The 12,500-nt window shown below is 42.3% G+C and overlaps 1 protein-coding gene across 3 annotated transcripts in view; it reads right to left on the bottom strand.

Moving 5' to 3' along the window:
* The window catches only part of ARHGAP29 (Rho GTPase activating protein 29), a 53,674-nt gene extending 41,948 nt beyond the window's left edge, over window positions 1-11,726 (bottom strand). For 2 of the 3 annotated variants that reach the window (XM_074597728.1, XM_074597727.1), the window contains exons 1-2: window positions 11,602-11,720; window positions 8,431-8,776 (exon numbers count right to left, since the gene is read on the bottom strand). In XM_074597728.1, the coding sequence (XP_074453829.1) occupies window positions 8,431-8,692 (262 nt within the window). In that variant the 5' untranslated portion in view covers window positions 8,693-8,776; window positions 11,602-11,720. Of the gene's footprint in view, window positions 1-8,430; window positions 8,777-11,601 lie in introns of all 3 variants that reach the window. The other variant, XM_074597726.1, reaches the window with a different exon arrangement.
* Between the last annotated feature and the right edge of the window lie 774 nt (window positions 11,727-12,500).

Genomic DNA, 12,500 nt, shown 5'->3' with positions numbered 1-12,500 from the left:
AGGAAGAATGGAGTTTTGCCTTGTAGTACATTTTTTTGCACTTCAAGAGCAACATAAAAACAGAAAATGCCTGCGCTCTCTTATAAATAGTTCAGAGTTTTCCTAAAGACACATATGCTAATTATTTAAGTCAACAAAAATATCCGGACTGCACATAAAGGTTGATTTAACATTTTAAACACTGACAGGCCTTCAAGACACACACACACCCCTCCTGACTGCTGATCTTAGACACTATAGCAACAAGTGAACATTTGTTCTGAAGGAATGCAGAGTATGCAACTGGGGGAGGGGTAGTACTATCAGCCACAAACTTATCTGCTGGTCTACTAAGTTATTATTTAACTTCAGTCTTCCCTGAAACTGAAGAAACAGCATTTACCATCCAATGTTAGCAACCTGCATTTAACTGGCAGCTTACACTTTGACTACAAATAACACGGTTTTGCTTGAACTGAGCTTCAAAAGGAGGTTGGGTTTTTTCCTCTACTTGTTCAGAGTACTGGAAACAGCAGAGTTGTTCCATAACTACAGATTAATTAAGCAGTGCTCTAATATTGCAAAACTGCAAAGCAAAAGAAAATGCAGGAGAAATGCCCAGCTCCTCTGGCTCTGGTCACAGCATCTGAAAGTCCGAGACTCCTTAACAAAAGCCTGCAAGATGGCAGACTCATAGAAAACAGCTTGGGCAAAACAGGTCATGGAATGATCTGGAGTGATAGGGCAAGAAAGGTGGAAAGTTCTCTCTCTCTGCTTAAGTGTAACACTCCTGGGGAAAAGCACGGTCCATAGCTATACACGTCTCCCACAAACTTTAACTGTAAACTACTTTTTGTTGGATTGTTGTAGGCTTGCCTTCATTCAAGTTTCACTAGTTCTTTCATGGACAGAGTTCTCTCGGGTGCATCATACTCATGCTTCCTTTGCAGAACTTCTCAGGTTTGAGGAATCTAGCACTGGACAGGAGCAGGGCTCACAACCAGGGATCTCAGTGCTTTCTGTTCATGAGAGAGACCAGGAAGAAAGGACAGAGTGAAAACAACGGAATCATGGGCAAATGACCAGGAGGTCTATGGCTTGCTGTGGTCCCACAGCTCTACTAAGAGAAGCAGTTTACAGGCCTGCTTATATTTTTTCCTCCGAGTTTTGCCATAAAAAACATCAGAAGCTGTTAAAAAAATCACTACTATTGGCTTTGAGTTCTTAGCAATAATTTTACTTGTTAAAAAAAAAAATTAAGGAAGTATTTACTTTGTTCCTATCCTTGTTTACATCCTTTACATCTCTTAGCTTGAAGGAGTATTTTAGATTTGTCAAAGAACAGTTTAAATTTCAGATTGACAGAACTAATATTTAGAAGTGACTACTACTTGGAGATATGTGGAAGGGTGTACTATGGAATTTCCAGGTCAGAAAGACCAGAAGCACATAGGTCTTTGCACATAAGAAGCAGGTTTTAGGAAGGCAAGTTTAAAAGACTACTGTCAAATTCAAATATGCCAAAATCTCAGAGCTAAGGCGGCATCTACAAGGGGCATTTTCTGCTTGCTGTTCTCCCTCACCAGCTTTCATACACCCCTGTCAAAATTAGCATTCAATAGAGATGAAAGAGTTGGTACAGGGTTTAGCAGCATATGCTGTAATGCCAGAGCAGAGTTCCTCACCAACTCTGCCTAGACCCTGACAGTCTTGTTCATTTTAACCTCTGGCCACTGGTTCCTTTGCCAGCCGCCTTCTCCCTCTTTTGCTAGTACTCAGTATAACTTTACAGCCAGTCAGTTCATGGAACTGATCTGGCTGAAAACTAGTTCCTTTCTTCCTAGGACTAGTTTTCAGACTGATCTGCCCCCAGAACTGGCTTGCTATGCAGTCACCAGAGACCTACTGCCAGTGCCAGGAAGAAGTGAGATCACAGCAGCTCACACTTAAGTTTCTTCTCTTAGCTGCTGTAGAAATACACTATTAGCATGGATTGAAACAGAACCCTAAACATAACAATAACGTTCTTTACAATAAGACAACAATTTTAGACACATCTTTTACATTTTCAACAGCTACAGAACTGTACCATCAATTCAGCTGTTGATGGGGAAGCAAAACCTGCAATTTCTGCAGGAGCGCCTTCAGAAGTTACTCTTTCCATCCGCCTCACACCTGCCCCGGCCTGGTTTAGTCCTGACTTCCCAGCTACTGCAGCTCACAAGGTCAATTCTGGCAACTCCGCCATGGGAACAATAAAATCCAAAGCAGCAAATTGTCAGAGTTCACCTCTTAACACCTTACTTGGTTCAGCAAGAGGATGAACAATGTTATTACAGGATGATACATTTAAAACATGCAGTTAGTTCCATGTGGACCAAGTTTGAGAAGAGCTACGAAGTACGAAAAAGGTTGTATTTTAATAATAAGTTACAGAATTATTCTTCAGATATTACAAGTATGTAACCCTTCAGTGGATCCTAGAAGCGACTAACATTAAAATTCCACTTCAGACTATTTGTCAACATCCCCAAATGTTGTGATTTCTGTAATGGGATTTACTATCTACTAGGCAGTTTGTTTTCTCCCCCTTTTTTTTTGCACTGCATGGAATAAGAAAAACAATGTATTACACTTTACATGAATTCCTCTGCCTTTTCCCAAGGATTCTTGAAGGTCATTTAATCAATTCACAAGCAGATTGTTTACGCATTTGATAATCACTATGTTCTCACGGTCCCTGAAAGTTAGCTGCCCTTACAGCATTTCACTTTCCCTTCTCTCATAAAGGTCTTATTTAGGACGCAAAATACTATCAAGCAGAAAAACAGCACCATCTTCCATAAAAATTTTAAAGAAATCAGTCCAACTTCCCTCAGAACAAAAAAGACCCCAAACATTAGTTCCGGAGACTGCCACAAACAAAGGTAAACACTTTATCAGATCCTTGTTTAGAGCAGTTTGCCCACCTACCAAGCATTCATACTATCAGGCGTCATTAGGTAAATACATCCAGTTTAAGGTGTATCAAAGACAGCACCTTTCACTGAGAAACATCAAAATAAGAATAAAGACCAACCAGCAAAATTACACCTGGTATTATAAATTATCATAATTTCAATCTGTAATCTTCACTGCAACAGCTAATGAACTTCATATTTCCCTAGCAAAACAGGGCAAAATGACTTTCAAAAATACTGCCTCAGAAAAAGGAGATTAATGGTTTACGCTATAAGAAAATAAAGAAATAAAAATCAAATGCTAAAAATACCCCAGTGCCTTAATTATACTAAAAATATGGACAGTACTAAAAAAGTACACATTATCAAGCCTGGTAGGGCTGAAGAGAAATCATTCATTTTTGACCCTCGGGCACTATATTCAGTAGACAGTTTCTGGCTTTTAGTGTAGCGTGCAATTAATAGCAATCTCCGTGGTGCTAAAACAAGGTTTTAAAGTCACTAGAGATTACAAGTTCCTTACTTTGAGGAAACTATTTAACTTGACACACCTTTAAAACTGTCCCACTGGGCTGAATATCTTATCCTTCAAAAATAAGGACCTGATAGGTTTCAAGTTAGGTAGCATTCCTGTTCCTTTTGAAAGTATTGGGGCTAACATAAAGAGGATGCAGACATTCCTGACTAGGTCATCCAGCTTCACCAGTATTTTTACCTCCGCTTCAGTTCAAAAATAAATAAATAAAATCTTATCATACACTAAGAAACCAGACAGCAAAATCTGATCCTCAAAGAGAAATCTGTGATGAAAGTAAGAGCTTTATCTTGCTATTCTGTTTTCTAAGATATCTGGGAAAAAAAGGTACATTAGCATTTTAGAATAAACTACAATTTACATTAGTTGAAGATAGGATGAACTTGAGGAAGAAAGTTTTTGCTCATAAAAAGGATGCAGAATTACCCACATGAAGCACACAATATCACACTTTGAAGATGACTTCAAAGTTTGCGATAAAGCAAGCAGTAACTCCAAAATATTTTCTGAAGTACAGTCAAGGTTATATATTAAAGTATAATTACTCCTGCACTTTTAAACCACATGCAAATTTTACCCTTACAGCTATTCATAATGAAACGCAGTGTTTCCCACAGTCCCAAGGGCAGACCTTACAGTATGAAGCATGCATTACACTAAAAAAAAATAAATAGCAGATGTCACAAAACTCATAGCTAACTATCTTCAGACTAGGGAAACAGGAATGTTTCCCCCATCTCTGATGTGATACAAGTAAAAGCTACTATTTACTGTTTAAAAGTGAAACACTTATTAAAATATCTTCTAATTAGGAACGCAGACTGTCCTAAACATTCTTTTGTGTGGTCCTTTTAAACATGAGTAAAAGAATCTTATTTGAGTAAAGACCACACAGTGGCATCATTTGCTCAAAGCAACAGTGGAATTTATTATATACAGTAACAGCACAGAGTGTAGCATCACCAATCTCATACATAAATACCTATTCTTAAATAGATTCTCAACTTCGCATATCTATGCAATAAGCAATAGTAATTTTGAACCAATAAATTCTCTAATGTAATTTTTTAAGAGGTAGGTCCTGCATGTTTTGTCCCAAAAAGCAGCTTACATGCTTTCTATACAGCTTCTATGAGCTACAGGCATCCTTACATTTTGAAAAGACTGGACAGTACATAGCAATTAGCCCACATCTTCTATTCTCCAAAATAACATATTATGCATGTAGAAGTCACCCAGCCTCAAAATTCAACAGCACTTACTTGCAGACACATTAAACCCATGCTTTGGAACAAGAATTAACCTCTTCAAGTTACAGGATTTACCTTAAGTATACCTCACACATTTCAAATTCTTAAGCATTTTCAATACTGTGGTCAGGCTCTTAAGCCCTCAGCAGGTTTCTGTGGGAGGTAAACAACTTCTCAGTTCCTAAACCATTCTCTACCGTGGAAGGTTACTTCTCTTCTGGAGTGCCACCACTTCTGAAGATCACAGATAGCTCCAGCCTTTAGATTGTTCTTCACTGTATGTCCTGCCTTTTCAAAGACAGGTGTAAGCTGAAGGCAACAATTAGGTTCTCACACTCCCGACCAATATCTGAAAAGTTACTACCAGAACTCAAAACAGGAAGAGAAAACTCACCAGCTTTCAAGCCATTATGTCTTAACAGTTTGTACTTAGGATGTACATTAAAACTGAAAGAACTACTAAACCAGGGGTACCTCAAAAACATAGAATGCCATCAATAAAACAAAAATAAACATTCTTACAAGTAGCACAGATTGCAGGTAATGACCTGAGTCTTCTAGGTATTAATTCAACACATACTTTCAACTTCGGCCTTCCAGGCAGGGATTTCTGAGGAACTGTTGTTATTTCCTTCTTATCAGAAAGAAGATTGACTTATTTTGAACCTCCTCAATATATTTCAGTTATCTCTGACCTCATAAAGTACAAATGCTACAAATGAAGACGTTTCAGTTCAAACACAAAGACATGATGACAACATAACTATCCTTACTAATATCAGCCATATGACACAATCTTCCTCATCTGGAAATTTAACTGAAGACTTGACCAACAGACTGATGCACTGTTTGAGCAGTTCAACCGCCATAGGTTCAGCCTGTCATCAAGTAGAATCAAATAAATTTCTTGTGAAACAGCACTGGATTCATTGACCTAGGTTCAAAAAATGCCCAGACATCTTCTTTAATGAAGACATTCATGAAGTATCTTGATCCTTTGCCTCAAGTGGGATCGCTAATAACAGATTGTTACATCCAGTGAGTACAATGCCTAGATTCAAGAGGGAATTTAAAAAAAGACAGCAAGAACTGAAGTGTATGGAACACATGGTATTTCACTCAACACAAGAGGCAACTGCAACTCCCTTATGTCCAAACAGCTGACAATCTTTTCAACTCTACAGTTGAAAAAGCTATATATTCAGAGGGGTTTTTGTCTGTGGGTTTGGGGATTTTTTTGGAGGGGTGGGGTGGAAGTGTTTTGTTTTTTATGTGAAGTATCATTAAGAAACAAGTTTCCTACACGTTGCCAGCAAGGAGATTCCAAGTTTTTTAGATTTCAGTTTATACAACAAACATTGCTGGGTGAGAGTCTGAAAATAATCAAAGTTACAATGCTGGGTTTACCTTTGTTGAAAAGTAATATCCAAAATTTATTCAGCATTATGACAATAAGACTACTGTAAGAAATTACATTATATTAGTATAAGTAATGCCAAGAGAAACACCCTTGAAATCTACAGAAAATATGAGTTATATAACACCCTCCCCTTAAAAAGATCTCAATTTATTCTTCATGTTATATATCGACTTGCATTGGTACTGTACAAAACACATTACAAGTCTATAATCCAAAGGCACTTATGATCTAGTTCAGACACGAATACATGTTATAATCCAAAATAGCTTAGATTTTTCATCCAAGATAGTATCACTACATCAGGAAAATGTTAAGTGAACCATGGGTGAATAACTGCTAGGCTCTTCCAAGGCAGCTCAGATAACACAAGCAGGGAATAAAACCATCAGTCAGTATGAAAATTCGAGGCATGCACCCACTGAAATCAGTGATGTCTACTGATGCAGACCCCAGCAGTGGAACGGCCAGCACTGACGAACAGGGCCACACATGGCCAAGAGCGAAGTTACTGGGCATAGAAAGGACTTTTTAGACAAATCTGCCAAAGTGGTGATACTACAACAAACAGTAGATGTAGAAGTTACCTTAGGGAATAGTGGTTAGAGGCTGAAAGACCTACAGCAGATTCTAGGAATGCTTACCAGGCAAATACAATGCCCATTGATGGAACCCTATTGCACCACTTACATATGCCACTTCTGAACTGCTCAAAGATGCATGCAGCATATACACATCAAAATAATCTTTTTTTTTTTCTGTAGCTAGTAGCAGAATTTATTTTTAGTTCTTATTTCATAAACTTTAGAGTAAAGTTTTACTATTCAACAAAATCTACATCAAGTCAGTAGATTAACGCTGTCCAAAAAGGAAGAAATTAATTTTCTGTCCCTGCAACTGATTCCACCTTGGAATAATTCATGTAATTCATTTCAGGGTGGTGGTAAGCTGCAAGCATTATGAGCCAGAATTTTATGTGTAAGAAGTCTGTTCAATCACCTTAGTAAGTTTTTGTTAATTTTTGGACAGACAACTGTAAACATTTCCAAAGATAAATAAGATGGAGAAATGCAATCCAAATTATGTAGCTTCCAGTAGGTTGTCTTCAGCCAGCAGTAAGCAAGCCCAGTATTACAGAGCTCACTACATTATGAGATTTTGGGGACAGAGGTCAAAAAGAACACTCCTAACCATGGAAAAGAAACATCTCTCCTTTATAAATGAACAATCCTTTAAATGGACAACACTGTTTCACAAATTAATTCCACAAAGTAATATAAAACAAGATGACAGCTCCTGTCTTCCATGTTAGTTTTTTTGGATCTTCTGAATCCAAAATTTTAAACTGTATGTTAACTAACAACTGCTGCATGGCAACTGGAACACTTCAGTATTTTGGCTGCTCTTTCCTACAGGATGCCCATTTCAGTGTCAGTAGGCACCAGACACCCCACCTCACAAATAACTCCACTCATCCTGCATGCTCAGCAGAAACACTGTTGACATGAATTGATCACTAGTATCAAATTATTTCTCTGTTAAGATTTGTTCACACCTTTTGGCAGAGCTATTTCAGCCACGTGCAAACTCACTTGAAACAGTGGTGACTGCAAATACTCAACGCTCAGGACAACTTATACAAAACTGCTCCGCACGTCATTTCAGCTATTAACATGATAACATTTCTGTAGAAGGTAGATAAAAGCTTTCCTGCTGATGACCAAAAATGGACTAATACCATTTCCCTAAAGGAACAGGAACGCATAATAATTCTCATTCCTTGTAAGTAAGAAACTTTGCAGTTTCCACCTGCTGGCAGAAGATGGTAAATACTTATCTTGTAGAGGAAAAAAGTGCAAAGTTACATTCTACCTTAAAACTCAAGCTACTAGCGTATAAGACTCAAAAACCAAACGAGTCTAGAAAACTGAATCATCACCAAAATATCAACAGAATTATCTGGAATTACAAAAAACATTCAGGTGGTTAAAAAACTAATCAGTTGATGGTCTTGCTAACTTTTAGCATCAGCCTAGACAGCCTGCTAAAAGCCTCTTTTCCCTTGTTATGATTATGAAACAGATTGCACAGTATTCTGATGAGGAAATACATAACCCAAACTAACAACCACCATTTCCCGTAATCATCGTGCTGGGGGAAGGGAGGATAAATGGGGAAGGTAAATGGCAAGGGGGAATAACCACAGTAAAGACTAGTTAAAAACATATGAATGGAGTTGTGAGAGTTTCAGAAAATCTAAGAATCAAGAATAAAGAACAACTGACACACCTTCGGAGAGAATGGCTTCCTTCAAATACAGTAGCACATCCGCAAACTTTCTGACATCATTCACCAGTTGCATGATATATTCTGGATCCACAACAGGATTATCATAGCAGTCAGAGTTGGAGCTAATGCTGCTCAAAGAGCTGCTCTTGGTGCTGCGCCCCATTCCCCAATTTCCTGAATTAGAGATGGTGAAGAAGTTGGAGGTAGACAGTCGGGCTAATCCCAAACCACGCTTGTTACTTCCACCGTTCTGTCGCAACATCCCAGCAGCCGCTGTGCTTATAGAGCTCTCGTGGTTAACACTCAGTGTCGCTTAACGTCCATTTGACAAGCCAAAGATGAAATCCTTAAAAATTAGGGGGGGGGGGGAGAAGGTGGAGGAGAAGGAAGAATGCTGATTAGTATAGAAATATATGTGAAGTAATACTTTCGTACTGACAAGATCCAAAACTTCTTTCAAGATGATACTGCTTTACATGACAATGCTTAACTGAAGTATTATAAAGGGTTTTGACTGTCTGAAGTTATTTTCATTTGTACAGATACACGGTGTTGCACAAAAACCAACGGTATGCAGTAATTATTTCAAAAGTTACTTATGATGCATGATGATTTCATGAGAAAAGTTTCTTCCCTGAATATTTGTTCTGGAAATCTTAAGAATCAACCCTGAGACCTGGCTTTACCATAAAACGTTACTGCAACTAAATAAAACTGCAAAAGCACTTGAGTTGATATAGACCATAAGCAACTCCCTGGTTGCATCAACCACCAAGCTGTATTCAGCATCCTGTCTTTTAAGGTAATAGACAGCCTTGATCTGATAGGCACAGTCTTTGTGTAGAGTGTGCTGAGCAAGAAACCGTGGCCTATCACAGTTTGTCTCAGAAAGGAAAACATCCTGAAAGAAGTTATGTAGGCTTTTCAGCCTGCTATCTTTTAATATGAAAGGCAATCAAAGGGAAGACATAGAATAGTGAAGAGATTTAAAAACGTTTTAGTATCAAAAGTTATCTGCAAGTCTCAGTGCAGTCATCTTGAAAGGTGTTGCTCTGCTTTATTACATTAAAAGTTCCACCATAAAAATGCACAAGTTATATTGGTATAACTAAGGAACTACCTGCATTCCTCTCATTTATGAAAAACTGAATGCTACTGCAAATTTCCCCATGTCAGGTTAAGCGATTCATTTCAAAGCAGCAAACTCCAGGTGGCAGAGTCAGGTATGGTTCCAGCAGTTCGCACAATGCCTGCTATTATTCTCTCAACATGAGGAGAAAATCTCAATGTTTACACTATATGATAAACACTACAGAAAAAAACCTCACAAATTTGAACACGACAGCTAAAAAGTTAACATGGATTGCAGACGTATCTGTAGCAAAGCCTCAAATTCATCAATTTTTTAGCTAAAAATAAGTTATTATGATCTAAAAATGCAGGTTGAAACAGGTTATCCTACATATGTTTGTATTGGGTTAGACCAACTAAAGAAGTAGCACCTTTAACATTTTGAACACTCCCACTATGTATTTCAACAGGCGTTATTCTAATGCCCTTCAATTATTTTTCCATTATTTCTACTTTATTTCTCTTTGCAATTTAAAAATATCAGAGGAAACGTGGTCAAAGCAGTTGTTTTTGTAATTAATCTGGCAGGCCTTCCAGGGAGTGTGCACTGGGTGGGGGGGGGAGGGGGAAGAAAACTTCAAAATTTAGCACAAATTAACTGCTCTAATTTCTGTTTACTGTTTAAAGTCAGTACCTATAAGAGTACACATAAGACCATACAAATAATGCGGATAGTTAAGCAATTCCAAACACCTCACGTAGATTGAAGTAAGGTTTACATTAAACATAATGTTTAAGCAAGTTTCTTCTGTTCCCACAAGTAATTCTCATGGCTACAAAGCTGCTTTGCAATTCCGCCTTGCAATTACAGAAAAAAAGCCACATAACCTTCTCTCCTTTTAACAAGTGTGATATCTATTTATATCAAGACAGAGATTTTCATATTATTTAAAAGACATGCTTCTTTTAAGTCTGGCCAGCTTCAGAATCAACTTTAGAGTAGCATGATCTGTTAGACCTGTTCCTGTAGCAAGTCCATGCTTTTAAAGCTGTATTTTAGAGATATGTTGCATTTTTTTTATTCAAACAAGCAACAAGTAGTATAATGATGCCACCACTTTGAAAATTATAGAAGTGATGACAAGGCGTTTCTGAACGGGAAAAACATCAAGAAACTTTTGCTGTAAAGTAGCAGCAGAACCCAAACTGAACAGTTTAGTACAACAGCCACCTTCTCCTCGTAAATATTAGCCCTTACGTCTGTTCCTCCTGCGTTACAAGGCAGATGGGGAAAAGTTTCCCTCACAGAACACATGCCTTTCATTACTGAGAAGTGTTTCATATTTCTTCAGGAGGCTCTGGCTTTGAAAATGAAAAGCGTCCACCAGCTTTTTTCTATAAACACCTCCAGACTGCTCTGGTTAAGAGCGAGCCATTGCCAGTCCCGACGGAAAAAAAAGAGAAAAAAAAATAAAATAAAGCGCCAGATATTTCAGAAATTTGCTCTCCCAGCACAATTTCCCCGGTAGGGAGGAGGAAAAAAGAAAAAGGGGTGGGGGGGGTGGGTGGGTGAGAAGACGCTCCCGAAGGGGCCCCGCGGCTGGGCCGCCGCCAGCCCCCCGGTCGAGGGCAGGGCTGCTCCCCGCGCCCCGGGCGGGGGTCGGCGCTCCGCCCTGCCCCCGCCGCGCATTCCTGCGGCCCGCCCGCCGCCAGACCGCACGTCCTCCGCAGCCAGGGCTTTCCCCGCCGCCGCCCGGCCGCAGGGGGAGCGGCGGCGCGGCAGGTAGCGGGCAGAGGCCGCAGGGGCGCCGCCGGGAGACGGCGTGAGGTGCGGGGCAGGGCGGGGGTGGGCTCTCGGCCCCCACCCGGTACCGCTCCAGCGCACCGCCGGGCGGGGAGGTGGGCTCCGAGGGGCGACACCCGCCCTGGACACCCGATGGGAGCGGAAGAGAGGCGCAGGGCCCCTCCAGCCGGCCCCGCTCCCCCCAGCCACTCGCCGCCGCGCTCACCCGCGGCTCCTCCCGCCGGCGACAGGCGACGCCTCCCACCCTCCCGCCGCGGACGCGTCCCACCTTCCCTCCCGGCGGCAGCAGCCCTTACCGGAGAGCGGCGGCCGAGTGCTGGCAGCAGCCGGGCCGCCGCGGGCCCTGCGCACTCCCGCCCCACTGCCCATGGAGCGCCCTCCCCACAGCGCGGCTCGCGCCGCCGCCACCGCCCCCGGGGTCGCCGCCGCCGCCGCTGCTCCCGGCACCGCCCCCTCACGCCCCGCCGCCCGCCGTTGGCCCGTCCGCGCGCCGCGGGGCGGGGCTCCGCGCGCGCCCCTCCCGGGGGCGGTGCCCGGAGGCCCCGCCCCTCTCCCCCGGCGAGGACCGGGGAGCGGCGTGAGCCCGGGCAGAGAGTGCTCGCCCGGTGCGTGGGCCGGGGCGAGCTGGGGGGCGTGGAGCGGAGAGGCGAGATGGGGCCGATAAGGCGAACAATGGCCGGCGGGAGACGGGAAGGGAGGATTCGCTCTGCCGCTCCCCCCGGACCGTCAGGAGCGCCGCACCAGCAGCGCTACCCCCCCCATCCTCCTCAAACGACGCCCGCTCGGCCACGGGGCTGCCGGCCCGGAGCAAGTCACAGCCCGTGCCTCTTCCTGCTGGAGCTACGGGCGTTTGGGATGCGTGTACCCCGGGAAAGGGGTGAGCGAGGCGGCATGGAAATAACCCTTTTGTGCCAAAACAGGCTTCGGAAGGGTCCGCGTTCGGGCTACGTGGTGTTTAGCGAACAGGAATTACCCGACAAGAAAGAAAAACACTGCGGGAAAGGGGAGAGCGCGTTTCTCGTACTCGGCCTCCCATGCTTTCGGCTCCCGAACCGAGCCGTCAGTCCTGGCACAGCCGGCAGTGGCGGTACGGGCCGGGGTGATCGGGAAGATGTGCCCGTGTGCACACACACACACACGCTTTCCTTTCTGCTGTGCTCGGCTCGCATTTATTTCTGGATGAGCTCTGTTGGCT

The sequence above is a fragment of the Larus michahellis genome, chromosome 8, assembly GCF_964199755.1.
Source record: "Larus michahellis chromosome 8, bLarMic1.1, whole genome shotgun sequence".
Lineage (NCBI taxonomy): Eukaryota > Metazoa > Chordata > Aves > Charadriiformes > Laridae > Larus > Larus michahellis.
This window is presented reverse-complemented; position numbering and strand designations above follow the sequence as displayed.